This window comes from Pezoporus wallicus, unplaced genomic scaffold (assembly GCF_028554395.1).
Source record: "Pezoporus wallicus isolate ANWC-B61680 ecotype Strahan unplaced genomic scaffold, APGP_CSIRO_Pwel_v1 contig_5908, whole genome shotgun sequence".
Taxonomy (NCBI): Eukaryota; Metazoa; Chordata; class Aves; order Psittaciformes; family Psittacidae; genus Pezoporus; species Pezoporus wallicus.
Window position 1 is genome coordinate 479,642 of NW_026635282.1, and position 13,509 is coordinate 493,150.

Here is a 13,509-nt window from a genome sequence, read left to right on the forward strand (position 1 = left end):
TTCAGGCTCTGGTCTGAAGTAGGACCTGAACCAAACTCCCTGCATACCCTGAGCACAGCCTTATATTCCTCCCTTGCTCCCTGGCTTACTCCTCACAGGAGGAGGACAGCTGTACCTTACCAGCTGGAGGTGTGAGGAAGTACAAACACTGAAGTGAGAAGTATCCAGAATGCAGCAACAGGGCAGATACACAGACCCAAATCCCACCATATGAAGGACATCCCTCCTACTCTCTCTCCCTGCAAGACTGGGGTCTCTCGTGCAGCTCCACAGCCACAGAGTATGTTGCAGAGGCTTCACATCCTCCCACCCAGCTACATCTGGGAGCTAAATCCCTACCCCAGCTGCTGTTGGAGTCCAGGTCTCTCCAAAGCTACTGCAGCCAAGTCCAGCAAGCCCTGGATTTGGAGGATGGCAGATGCAACTACAGGCCTTAGTGGGTTTGTTCTGATGCAGAGACACATGCCAGCGCTCCTGCCACAGCTTTGTAATGCAGATGCTGGCCATGAGACCAACTGGACTCCAGTGAGGTTTGGGGAGAGACAGGGTGCATAGCTAAGCAGAGATCAGCAAGAGATAAAGACAGATGGCTTGATGCCATGAGGACTTGCCCTCCAAGCTCTGGATAGAAAGGCCCATTCCCAGCCCATCTGGAGGAGCTGGGCCCTGAGGCACATACCCAAATGGTTCATGAATGCCATCCACTGCTGGCAGGTTTGATTGAAGATTGGGTGCATGGTACCTACATCCCCTTCTTCCAACTGGCTGGCTCGGCGCCTGGGAAGAGAAGCACAGTTACACCACATCAGTCAACAACAATGAAGGCACAAAAGTCTCCAGAGCAGAGCCTGGGGAGACTCCTTTTTGGGCTGTTACAGCCCTTGAGCCGTGTCCCTCTGTCAGTAGCCATAGGGGTGTCAGGTGCTGCACAGGGCCCCACAATGCAAAGAACAGACCTCTGGCAGGAAGAAACAGCAGTGCTGCCAGCAGCACTCCAGCAGTAAGGATTGAGGCTTTGTGTGTGGAAGGCAGCTCCCACTAACTGGCTGTGTAAGGGAGAAACTAGAAGGAAAAGGGATGTGGTCCGAAGGGCTGAGACACACATAGAGCCAGCAGGATGTCAGGCTGTGGAGTGATGTACAGCAGATGGAGGGGAACAACAGCCCGGCTGCCTCGCCGGAAGGCTGCGCTTGCCTCTGTGCCTGTTCCAGTTCTGCTGTGGCTGTGGCCCGATCCTGGCTCTGGTGCTGCTTGACACTCTCAGTCTTGTGCCGCCGCCTTGTGCGAGCCTCTTCTGGCTTCTCCAGCACAATGTCATCAGTAGTCTTGGGGCTGCCCAGCTCTGAGGACTCTGCCTTGCTCTAGGGAGAAGGGGCTAAGTTAATGCTGTGCACATGCACACCTAAGTAGTACGCTGATCCCAAAGTTCCTGCTACCAGCCTGGTCTCCCAACCCCAGTCAAATCCTTCCTCTCCATTCCTCCTGGCCTAACACCATGAGGACACACACACCCTGCTCCCCACTGGTCCCTCAGCAACATTACCAGCATGTCCCAGAAGCTGCGGCGTCCCAGCTTGCTTGTGGGTGTCACTGGCTCCCCAGAGCTGGACGAAGGGGCAGAGGTGAAATGCAAGGGTGGAGGACAGCTCCTGCTAGCCCCACTGGTGGCCAGGGCCAGGCCCTTGGTCTCTGACATCGTCCTCCTTAAGCCTCCTGTGAAGAGAGAGCAAATCAGATTCTCCAGAGCCTCCCACTGTGACAGTGCTGGTGTCCCCGTGTATCCCACTGTGGCTGGCCAGAGCCTGGTTGGAGAGAAGGGAGAGAGCCCTCAGTAACATCTAGCAAAGTGCATTCAGTCTTGGGGAGCACACAGACCTCTAAATACTTTTTCCAACCCTAATTTCCATGATGCTTCTTTCCTGCACAGCACATCTTGCAGAGGGGAGAGCAGCTTCCTCCCCCCCAGCCCCCAAAGCCTGAGTCCCCCAGCACAGCCCAGCTCCTGTGGGCCATGCAGGGGGCTCGAGGTCGCCGTGCTGGACGGGCTCTCACCCGCAGAGCTCAGGTCCTCCAGGTCAGCAGCACCCAGGGGACAGGAGGCCTCCATACAGAGCGGGGCTGGCAGCACAAGGAACTCCATGATAGCATCGCAGAGCGCATGGCGCAGGGCCCCGCGCAGCTTCTCCGACAGCTGCAGCAGGCTGATGTTGCCCTTCTCCCAGATATCCAGGCGCACCAGCACGCGGGGCTCTGTGGGGAAAGGGCAGGCCTGCATGGCTCTGCATTCCCACCTTCCAATGCCTCAGGGGATGTAGAGGCAGTAGGGAATCAGCAGCTTGTACCCTGTTTCACTCTGTACCTGAAGGCAGGGTGCCAGTCTCTGGCTGGTGCTTGCTGACCGCTGTGAGGCTTTCGAAGTCAGTGTCCTGCAGCAGGCCCACAATAGGTGAGGAGGAAGGCAGCTTCAGAGGGTCAGGCCTCTCCCCATGGGGCAGCGAGGTGGGGCTGCCATGTTCATCCACAAACGTCAGGGCAATGCACGCGATTCCTGCAGGGTAGAGCCCCGGACAGTCTTTGTCAACCCAGCACCAAGTACAGCTCTGCAAGTCCTGCCTACAACCTGCCACCCCACACCTGAGACTGTCATGTCACTACTTGGGTTGCACAGTGCCATGTGGCAGGCAGGGCCCACAAGGGGGGGATGCAGCCAGGGGAGCAGGGGCTAGCTGTGCCTGTGGGTAGCCAGGGTAAGAAGCATGGTGTTTGGCACAGGGTGTCTCCATTGCTCCAAGAATCTCTCTCCCACAAAGTCACAGCAGGTTTTGCCTTGCCCTGCAGGAGCTTCCTGGGTTGTCCACCCCCAAATGGAGACACTTTCTCTAAAAGGAGAAAGTATCTCCATTTGCCCCAGGTGGGCCTTTATGTAGAGAAATCCAGGATGGGGCTCACCATCCCTATCCTCTTCAGAGACAGAGTACAGAGCCCAGATACTCCCCAGCAGCCCTCTCCAGGCTGTGAAGGATCTTGAGTGCCTGCAGAGGAAGACTGTACACATGACACCTGTTGCAGATCACACTCACAGCCCCCTCCTCACTGTACACCCACACAAGATCAGGTGCCTTCCCTGTATACTCCAACCAGCAGGACTGGAGACAAAGCAGGCTGACACCTAGTATTAGCCTGGAGTTGCTGCAGAGTAAAATATAGGCTGTGCTGGTAGCCTCTCTACATTGAGCCTTGTGCACTCACAATGGAACAGTTCAGATGCAGGGCAGCAGCAAGATGCTTGCTTCACAGCCTCCCCAACACTGCCAAAGGGTGATGTGTTCAGATCATGGAGAAAAACCTCAACTTCACAGCACTGCTGAGCCCATATTCTGTCCCTCTCCATCCCAGCAAGGATGGGAGTGACACCGGACTCTGCTACCACAGAACAACCAAACTTCACCTGACTGGATCCACAGCCCCCAAAGCCTCCCATGTCCTCCTCATTCTGGGGCATGTGCTCCCACAGCAGTGCTTTCAAGCAGTCCAGGTCAGCAGCCACAGGAGCAGACTCCTCATTTATAGGTGCTCCCCGAGACAGAGCTGGTTTTCCAAGCAAGTACCAAGCACTCAGCACCCTGCACTGGCTCAGTCTCTTGAGGCAGAGATGATGGCTGCCCTGTCCCACCAGCACGAATTCTCACCACCCTGCCACAGGGAACAAGGCTTCCAGACCTGTTACAGGAGCAGAGAAGCCAAAATGTAATCACTAGATCACAAGTAAGAAACAGGTAAGAAACTCAAGACCTGAGCTCTATAGGAAGAGGTAAGTTTGCAAGAGCTGCCAAGAACCTTACTGCCCAATGCACTGGAGTTTGGCTACACAGTCACCATTGCACTCCATGGAGAGGTGGGGTACAAAGGAGCTATTACCTCCCATCCATGAGGGACTCTTGAGACCCCTCTGACCCAGGCTCACTGCAATACAAAGTACACATCAACTGTGCCCAGCCACTCTAGCCCCTTGGTATGCAAGGGAACATCCCACCCCAGGACATAGATACAGGGAGAGTGATGATGCTACACCCTGGAGCATGAAACCACAGCTGAAACATCATGATTCCTGTCTTCCTCAGGGAGGAGATGCCTGTTTGGACCTGTGGGAAAAAGGGTGCAGGATTCTGGAGTTCACTGCTTGCAAGCCAACAGGGCAGCACACGGGCTCTCAGCAGCCAGGGACTGCAGAGCTTCCATCCCAGGACAGCAGGTTCTGTTTGCTCATTTATCCAGCCAGAAAGAAAGAGGAGGCTCAGCTAAATGGATGTACACACATAAACACACAGAGGAGTCAGAGCTGAAGCCACAACACAAGGAAAACAAGAACAGCAGGGACCAGAGAGGTTGCACAGGAAAGGGAACAAGGGAACTGGATTAATACTTGGAGCCACAGGTGCTACCTTGGAAGTGGGAGAGTGGAAAGAGGTGCTGCACAAGGTCCGACATGGTACCTACACAACAGAAGAACATTCAGATGGTGCACGAGGGGCACAAGATACACAATGGCCAGGTGACAGACCACATGGCCTGGACAAAACATGACATGACAGGCTGCCCAATGGGCCCTATCCAATCCCTCCTCTAGCAGTCCAGAGAAAAGAGCAAGGACACTGCCCCCACTGCCTGTGCTCAGCTACACACAGCATCCAGCTACCTGTTAGCAGCAAGACTCCTGCAACAGCTGTCCCTGCTCCCATCTCCAGCCCCACTGAGTCTCTGTGCCACATGCTGCTGAGGCCTCGCTGTGTTTTGCCCCACAGGTACTGCAACCCAGAGCTGCTTCCTACAGCAACAGGCAAATCTTAGTAAGTTGCTCTGTGGAAGGCATTAGCTTGCTCCACCACACGTGCTAGGGTGTGTGGTTTCCCAGGCACACACCCTGCCCACTTCCCAGCCATTGGAGGAACACACTACCCCAGCACTGGACCTCCTCAGTCACCCAGAGCTCTCTAACACTGGAAGCAGCTCCCCACGAGGACGGAGCCAGGCTCTACTCAGTGGCAAACAATGATAGGACAAGGGGTAATGGGTACAAACTGGAACACAAGAGGTTCCACTTAAACTTGAGAAGAAACTTCTTCTCAGTGAGGGTGACGGAACACTGGAACAGGCTGCCCAGGGAGGTTGTGGAGTCTCCTTCCCTGGAGACATTCAAAACCCGCCTGGACGCATTCCTGTGTAACATTATCTAGGTGTTCCTGCTCCGGCAGGGGGATTGGACTGGATGATCTTTTGAGGTCCCTTCCAATCTCTAGCATACTGTGATACTGTGTAACACACAACCCCATACCCTGTTTCAGAAATGAGTTAAACATACCTTTTCCACCAGTGCCTTGGCCACCTGGCTTGTTGTACAGGTAGAGATCCTGGTCAGGGATGCTCCCACTGTGGTTGAAGTAGTGCTGAGCAAGGAATAATAGTGACAGATTAAAGAACTTGCCTTAACCAGAAGCAAAGACCCATATATGTGCAGAGCTCATCGCCAGACCTGTAGTAAGCAATCCAGATCTACTTAAATCACTTGCCAGCACAGCCTTCATCACTGTTGGGTTGAAGTAAGACCCTAGAGTTCTATACAGTTATATGGCACTATACATCTGGCTTCACCCTCTACCTTTGCTATGGCCATGCTGACTTTTATTAATCGTGATGTTCAGTCCTTAGACCTGAGGGAGTCATGCAAGAATCCAAGCTCAGCTTTGCAACAGGGTCTTCTCCAATTCTCTTGGGAGATGACTGTAGGCCTGAGCTTTGTGGTTGCTACTTTCTGCATAGCGACTGCTTGCATGAAAGCAAGGCTTGTCCAGAAACTGCTGACAGTCCTGATAAATGCCTCCACGTTTCAGGTGTTTGCTCCCCTCTAACACTACATGGCAGAGCTGGGAACACGGTGGTTGAGCTGCCTCAACAAACACCCCCAGCAGCAGGTAGAATTTGGGCAGACTGCTGCCTGAGCTCACAGCCCGCCTCACCTTGAAGTGGTGCTCCACGTTGCTGTCTGTGTACTTTGGGGTGTGCAGGAAGATGAGCAGGTTCTGGCGCAGGTAGTAGCCCACCGCGTGGAGCCAAGGCAGGGCAGAGGGCGGCAGCGCGAAGTGCAGGACCTCTGTGGGTGGCGTTCCAGGGGGCTGGATAAACTGCAGAGAGAAGGGTTTCAAACTCAGGTGAGACCAGCAGGACACCCTGGGGCTCCGATACTGATCCAAATCAAACCAGGTGGCTATGCTGTAGCAGAGTGTGATGTTGCAAAACCCTGATCCATAGATAGCACCCTGAGACAGATGTGGGCAGATATTCCAGGGGTATGACAACGAGGCCCTGCTGCAAATCCCAGCAAAGACGACCTCCCACCTACCCTGGCACCCACACAGTATGTGCCTCAGAATGCTAGTCTGAGCAAGCACTAGAGCAGGGAATGGGATACAATAAACTGCCTTGGCCTTCTGTGCCCTGGTGCAGGGAAGGCTGAACTAGGTCAAAAATTAGGAGAGTGTTACAGGCTCTGTGATGAGCGGAGCAGTGAGGTACCTCCACATCTGCAGGTGTCAGCTTGCAGTTCCGCACCAGCATCACAGTGATGATATCCAGGGTCGCCTCATCCAGGCGTCTGCGCAGCACCTTCACCAGCTCATCTGTGATCTCAGGCCCTGACAAGTAAACAGAGGTACAAGGAGCTTTTTCACCCTATCCAGTATGAATGACCACAGTCATCCCTTCCTGCCTGTTCCAAATGTACCACCCTCACACTCACTTTCTACAGGGAATCAATTTCTTCAGGCATCTTTTTTCTACCCTTTTATGATCCCAAAGGACTACTGGTACAACAGGTAAAGACAAATGCACTCCTGCATAAGGAAAGTTGGCACAAGCCACCTTGCCTGCAGGAAGTTTCACTGCAGGCCATGGATCCTTTCCTCACATTCCCATGCAGACACAATGGAAAGTAGCTTTGGACTAAGGAAGATCAGCTTGCTCATTCCCTCTCTTCAAGCAAAGAGGGCGGGGAACAGAGCTCTGCTCTTCTGCCTTACATCAGCACAGCCCATCTGCTGCCAGGTGCTGTAACACCTACCTGCTGGGGCAACACCATGGACCATCAGCTGGATGTGCCTGTCTATCTGTCCCACAGGACGGGCAGAGTCCACACTGCGGCAGGAAGCCGAGTCCAGAGAGGAACGAGAACCCTGGAGAAGCAAAACCATCCACACGGAAGCAGTTTCCATGTGAATTCTAGATCTGTCATTGCCCTGGGCTATCACCAAGGTCAGCAGAACCCACCCACTGCTGCCCCATTCAACATATCTAGTGTATGTTTATCCCATATAAAACGCAGGTTGCTGGAACTAAGTAGTTTCATCCACTCCACATCCACTCTTACAGAACAGCAGACTCACCATTAGGTCCTCAGTGTAAATGGGCTCCTGGCTGCGTGTCAGTGCCAGTGAGCGAGATGCTGGACTAAGGACACTCTCTGCTTCCCACACCTTCCCACTGTAGGTGGTTTCAGTCAGCCTGAATACAGGAGAAAGACATGTCAGCCTCCATTCACAAGGGTGACAGCACGATACCTCTACAGATCCTTCCCTTCTCTCCCCTGTGCACTTTCTGAGTATTAGACCTTACAATATGGAGCTTGTGGAAAAACTGCTCTTTGGCTCCCTTAAAAAAATCCTTTTCCCTCTCACATAAAGACTTAGCAAAGGGAGAAGAGAAGGGGTATGTCTTGATGTGACTCTAACTCATTAGGAATCAGGTATTTGCTGCTTGGGTCACAGCAGGGTCCCTGAGGCTGGGCAGACACTTCCTGCCCCAAGGAGCTCTCAGTCTGGTATAACACATATAGCAGGGCCAGGCCAACAAGTCACACTGGCTTCTTACCGGAGGTAGAAAACAGATTTAGTGGCGCGTTCTTGGTAGACAAACATATTCTTCCTGTTCACCACCGAGAAGGCGTTGAGCACCGAGCGAAGAGCCTGGATAGCTGTGAGCAATGGGGGATGTTAGCTATCCCATGTACCCTTCTCTGGTGCACCAATCCAGCCAGAAGCCAGACTCTTGACGCATAAAATGAGAGTACTGGGCTGTACTCACCTCGCGAGACCCCCATGTTGGGGCCCATCTTGAGGCGTGAATGCACATGGATGAGTGTGCTCCACACTACATCGCAAGCAAAGTGCCCTGGCATGAACTGCATGGTGGCAGCCAGGTAGTCCCGGGGCTGGTAGCTCTCCTCTACAGAGTAATCTGCAAGGAACATACGACATAGTTGGGTCCATAGCACACAAGTCACCATCTTTAGTCACTCACGGGCAGGCAATTGCACTGCTGTTGAGGCATGGCCAAAGCAGTGTTCATACCATCTGTGGGCATAACGCGCTGCCTGTATGAAGTATAGGGTGTTTCACTCTTCCAGATGTCCTCCTCACTTTCTGCCACCAGTAATGAGTTGCATATGTGGCTGTCATGCAGGTCCTGCAGCAGCAAGCGCTGTAAAGAATGCAAAAAGATTGATTCTGTTGCTTGCACAGTCCACAGAAGGTAACAAGGAGAAGGGCTTAGGGCCAGACTGAGTCCCTTTTCCTGTGACCCCTAAGCTGAGACTCCACCAGCAAAAGTAGCTCCCCAGCCTCACCTCTGAGTTGGGCTCAGACCAGACCACCTCCAGGGGTCCTTTCTCATCTAAGCCATCTCATGACTAGCAGCTCTATCCCTCCCCTCTGCAGATCTATTACCTGATTGACAACCCTGCAGATTTCACTGATCTTCTTCACCACCACCTGGTTGAGACTCTGGCACTCCCCTGGCTGCTCCTCTTCCGTCTCTGCTGATGCTGCCTTCTCCACACTCAGGCTGCTTTACAGGGAAGGGGAGAAATGGGTCAGCAGAGCACCTGGAGAGTGCCTGTCCCTGTGTGCTGGGAACAGGAATGCAGTGGAGAAAGATGGCAGCTTTCCAGTTATGGAGCACCAGTGTAGTCCTGCAGCTCCCCACCCACACTGGGCAGGGAGGAGACCCTGTTCAGAGTTGAGTGAGTGGCAATAAGGTCCTGTACAGAGAAGCAGTGGCTGGAGAGGAGACCTTCCTTACCGTGTGTGGTAATAGACCTCTACTCGGTCATGCTGGATTTTTATGATGAGCCAGAAATCCGGCATGAGGGGACACCTGGGTTCCTGGTCACTCATTAGTGCTTCCTCATACTCCGAGTCACTGCTTCCACCATCATAACCTGCAATGTATCCTCACTTCAGTCCCAGGTTTGGCAAGCCAGCCTCCTCCCTGGTCATGGCAGGCTCTGGGAGATCAGAGCCACTCACAAGCCCTATCCTCAGGACTCAGAGGTCCCCAGCCTAGGCATTCTGTCCCCTCACACCCCTGCACTATGTCACTGCCAGTGCCTGGCTGCATGCTGTCAGTCACCCCATCCCAGCAGACTTACCCAGGTGGTCAGAGTCCATGCTGCCCTGGCTTGACACCAGGCTCTGCACACGGCTGGGACGCTGCTTGCTGGAGCCTGCAAGAGAAGAGAAAAAGGGTCTGATTATGAAACCATCTGTTAAATTTCTTCACATACCCCATGTGCTGGAGAAGAATTACACCACAGGACAACCAGGCAGTGCTGGCCACTGGGAGGTAGTGCTGGGGAATGGGGCTCTCACAGCCATTCCTGGAACTTCATGTCATTGGGGATATTGGTGTAGCAGCACAGCCTAGTACCCTGGGTACTGGTAGGCGGTGAATTGCCAACACCCTGGCAAGGAAAACAGCAACAGTGTTGGGTACCAATTCTGGTGTTTAGGGACCAGAACAGGAATAGCTGTCATATTTTGTATGCCACAACTGGAACCGGGCTCTTCCCTTGAAAATTCCCAAGGCTGAGGTACATCCTGCCCACATTCGCAGCTCCTACCTTCCCTGCCCTGTGTTATGGAGTCAGCCAGGCTTGCTGCAGTTGGTGTCACCAACGGTGATTTCTCACTGTTGCCCTTTTCAGATGATGAGGATGGTAGTGACTGTATGGCTGTCTCTGGAGCTGCCTCCTCCAGGGAGTCATGGCCGGGTGCTCTGCTCTGCTCAAGGCTCAGTGCTTCTCCTGGGACCTGAACACAAGTCAAGGTTGCAAAAAGGACCAGAAAAACAGGCATCAAAAAATTGGTTCCATCATCCTCCTGTTTCACCTTCTGTTACCAGTGTCCCACACCTTCCCACCAACAGACCACCTCAGTGTCCCTCACCTCATCCCGCATGTGGCTGTCCCCACCTACGGGGTTTCCTGTGTCTGGCACAATGCGTGTCTCACTCTCCGGCCACCCCCAGAGACCCTGGGCTTCTTCTGCAAGGGCACAGGTTGTGTGGTGTAGCTCAGAGCCCTCTGCCTCTGCTTCACTGCTCCCCTCTTGGCCTGCCTGGCCTAGGGTTGTTCTGGTGCCCCCTCCAGCCGGCTGCTGCAAGGCGGGTGTCCCTGAAGGGTTTGGAGCTGCCCGCCTGGAGTGCAGGCGGCTGATGGAGATGTAGTGGTAGTCACTGCCTTCTGCATTAAGCATGTAGCCTGGCACCACCATTCTTCTGAACTCCTGCAATACAACAAAGAATAAGCATCCTGCTAGCTAAGTATACGAAGCTGCTTCAGGATTTTTTCTTTACCTCCTTGAACTTCTCCAGAGAGTGCTCAGGTCCAAAGACAAACTGGAGTAGCACCACCTCACTGTGGCAGCTGGGCCGCCCCTTGGAGTTGTAGATGTGGGTGGCCACCCGGTGCAGGATGGAGGTGCTGATGACCTGCGAGTGGCGCAGCGCAGACACAATCTCATCGTCCAGGAGCCAGCGAATCTGAGCAGAGCAAGGATGCAGAGCAAGACCTACATGACCTGCATTTGCAAGGCTGCCCCAGTTCTGATCCAAGTCACAACACCTGAGGGCAACCCCTCTCATTACTTACATCCCTCATGTCCTTCTGAATGTACCTAAGAAGAGGACCTTGGAAGAGAGCTCTGCCTGTCCCACCCAAACTGCAGTAAGAATTTAGTCAGGGTAGTCCCACACTTTTGGGGAGTACAAGGCCAATAGCCTGTGTAATACCAGCAAGGTCAGATAGTTGATAGAGGTTATAGCTTAGAACAGGCTAGGAAGTGTGAAACAGCTAGGAAGTGTGATACCAGCAAGGTCAGATAGTTGATAGAGGTTATAGCTTAGAACAGGCTAGGAAGTGTGAAACAGCCACGCTGTTCCAGCTGGAAGAAAGAAGTAGGGCAAGGGTGGCTTACCTCATTCATAGTGGCTTCAATAGCCTGCCTGTGCACTCCAGGGAGGTTGGAAAGCGCAGGGTGCCTAGGAAAAAGGAGGAACAAAAAAATCAACCAGTCATTCTCACTCAAGCAGCCATCACAGCTCAGCTCCTAGGCAGCAAAAGGAACCCATGAGGGGCTTGCTACACCTGCAATCTGCAATGCCATACCTTTCATCTCCTGTGGATGGGAGCCGTTCCAAGTTGTGCATGATATCCTCATCTGAGCGGAAAGAGGATGGCTGCCCTGGAGATCGTGTAAAGGACACGCTGCTCTCTGAAGTGCATCTGTCACAGGAGGGGAGAGCAGGCTGAGCTCCAGCTTTTGAGCCAGAGAGGATAAACAAACACAAGCTCCAGAGAGGAGAAAAGGGATCTCTAGACAAGATGAGCCTATCTTGTGAAAAATCTTAGTTTTCTTAGGGCTGTGGCAAGCTCAGTGAGAAGGACAATCCTGAGTCTCAGAACATGAAGAGAAGCCAAGACTGGCTGGCTGGGAAGGGGAGGCAGAGGGTGGGTGAGTGACTCTTTCCATCTACCTGTTGTGAATAATGTCTGCATTCACAACTTCTATCTCTAGGGGCAGCGTCAGCACGAAGATGTCCAGGGTCACACAGAGGTCCCCCAAGTCAATGGTGTTCAAGCCCTGGCAGCTTTCCAGGCAGCCCAGAACTTCCCCTGAGGAGAGATCACAGATCAAGCAACAAACAGTTCTGCTTACACATACACACAGCCTGGTAGCAAGAAGTAGCTGTCCCACACGCTTGGACAAGCTCAAGAAGGCCACCATTCTCCATGATCCTTTCAACCTTCCAGGACCAATCCCACAGCAAGTGGGAGACATGGTGAAAAAGCCTTTGTCTGGTGCTGGGAGACCTGGGCTCTGTACAGTGAAGGCTGGTCCAGAGAGACCGCTGTTTAGGACACAGCATGATTGTTCCAAGGGCCGCACACCCAAAAGGGACCTGACAGATGCCCTACTGCCCTTGAGCCTCACAGCAAGGCTTGCTCTTACCTAGACAAGTTGGCAGGGACTGCACAGGCATGGAGCTGTGCTGGCTACGCAGCTTCACTGAGCAGGTAAGGTGCACAAAAAGTGGGGGCATCTCCTGCTCCAGGAACTCCTGCTCATTGAGCGAATCCCCTCCCAGGACGCTGAAGGAGTCATCATCCTGATTCACTGTGTTGGAGTCTGACATGGAATCCGTGTCTGGGAACTCGTGCTCCAGCTTCTCACGGTACTCCACCTCCAGCTCTGGGTCACTCTCAGTGGCAATGCAGCACCCAGACACAGCTCCTGTTGATAAGAGATTTCCCTGTTAGGAAGTCAGGCCCACATCACCAGAGACAGCCAAGCTCTGAAAGGCATCACCACAGTGATACTACACACAGTTTCTTCTCCAGGACAGAGCAAGCAATCTTTACCTTCTTCAGCTGCCAATTCTGGCTCTGATCCCTCCATGTCCTCACTGCATTTCCTGTCTGCCTGATCCCGAGGTGCCTCTTCCTGAGACGGAGAGAGGAAGGGCAGATACTACAGCCATGCCAGGCAGTGAAGCAGGCTGTTGATGGGCCCCCGAGGGGCTCAGTCTACCCATGGGTCTGCCAGTCCCAAATCCAAATCTGAAACCAAGCAAAGCTACTTCCCTTCACAAGGACTAGGTGCCTGCCAAAGCAATACCATACCTACCTCTTTCTTGGCTGATGGTGGGCAATAGAAGAAATAGTGAGGATTTGATGGCACTGGCTTGAAATGTAAACTTCCAATTTCCAGGAATTTTTCCTAAAAGAGAAATCCCAACTGTGAAGCAGATATTCTGCTCTACCCTGCAGGAGCAATCTGAGCTTCCACATTCCTCACCTGGATTATTTTATGTAGGTCAGGGTGAGCCTGGCAGGGCTGCCCAATTTCCAGTAGTGAGAGGGGAAACTCTGAGCAGCAGCTGGTGCCCACACTACTCTTTGGCTCTTCTGTGGGGCTAGCAATGTTATGGGAGTCCTGCTCACTGTAGTCCTCCATTTCCGCACTGGCAGGTTTGTGGACAGGTCAGACAGGTACGTCAAAAACAAACAGTAGTTACATGTATTATGTACCCTGCCTGCATCCCACCTCACAGCTCCCCACACCTCACTGGTGTAAACATGATATGTCTTACACAGCCACCACCTCTACAGCCCCAGAAAGC

General features: G+C 53.2%; 1 protein-coding gene across 1 annotated transcript in view; it reads right to left on the reverse strand.

Moving 5' to 3' along the window:
* SZT2 (SZT2 subunit of KICSTOR complex) overlaps window positions 1-13,509 on the reverse strand; it is a 57,796-nt gene that overhangs the window by 15,743 nt on the left and 28,544 nt on the right. The window contains exons 29-54 of the mRNA XM_057416624.1: window positions 13,185-13,350; window positions 13,014-13,106; window positions 12,749-12,830; window positions 12,339-12,620; window positions 11,863-12,001; window positions 11,495-11,611; window positions 11,304-11,367; window positions 10,684-10,869; window positions 10,275-10,613; window positions 9,950-10,139; window positions 9,479-9,553; window positions 9,130-9,268; window positions 8,775-8,895; window positions 8,400-8,529; window positions 8,134-8,286; window positions 7,921-8,023; window positions 7,437-7,554; window positions 7,115-7,226; window positions 6,571-6,689; window positions 6,015-6,179; window positions 5,360-5,444; window positions 2,360-2,548; window positions 2,053-2,250; window positions 1,544-1,713; window positions 1,195-1,361; window positions 680-777 (exon numbers count right to left, since the gene is read on the reverse strand). Of these exons, the coding sequence (XP_057272607.1) occupies window positions 680-777; window positions 1,195-1,361; window positions 1,544-1,713; window positions 2,053-2,250; window positions 2,360-2,548; window positions 5,360-5,444; window positions 6,015-6,179; window positions 6,571-6,689; window positions 7,115-7,226; window positions 7,437-7,554; window positions 7,921-8,023; window positions 8,134-8,286; window positions 8,400-8,529; window positions 8,775-8,895; window positions 9,130-9,268; window positions 9,479-9,553; window positions 9,950-10,139; window positions 10,275-10,613; window positions 10,684-10,869; window positions 11,304-11,367; window positions 11,495-11,611; window positions 11,863-12,001; window positions 12,339-12,620; window positions 12,749-12,830; window positions 13,014-13,106; window positions 13,185-13,350 (3,800 nt within the window). The remainder of the gene's footprint in view (window positions 1-679; window positions 778-1,194; window positions 1,362-1,543; window positions 1,714-2,052; window positions 2,251-2,359; window positions 2,549-5,359; window positions 5,445-6,014; window positions 6,180-6,570; window positions 6,690-7,114; window positions 7,227-7,436; window positions 7,555-7,920; window positions 8,024-8,133; window positions 8,287-8,399; window positions 8,530-8,774; window positions 8,896-9,129; window positions 9,269-9,478; window positions 9,554-9,949; window positions 10,140-10,274; window positions 10,614-10,683; window positions 10,870-11,303; window positions 11,368-11,494; window positions 11,612-11,862; window positions 12,002-12,338; window positions 12,621-12,748; window positions 12,831-13,013; window positions 13,107-13,184; window positions 13,351-13,509) is intronic.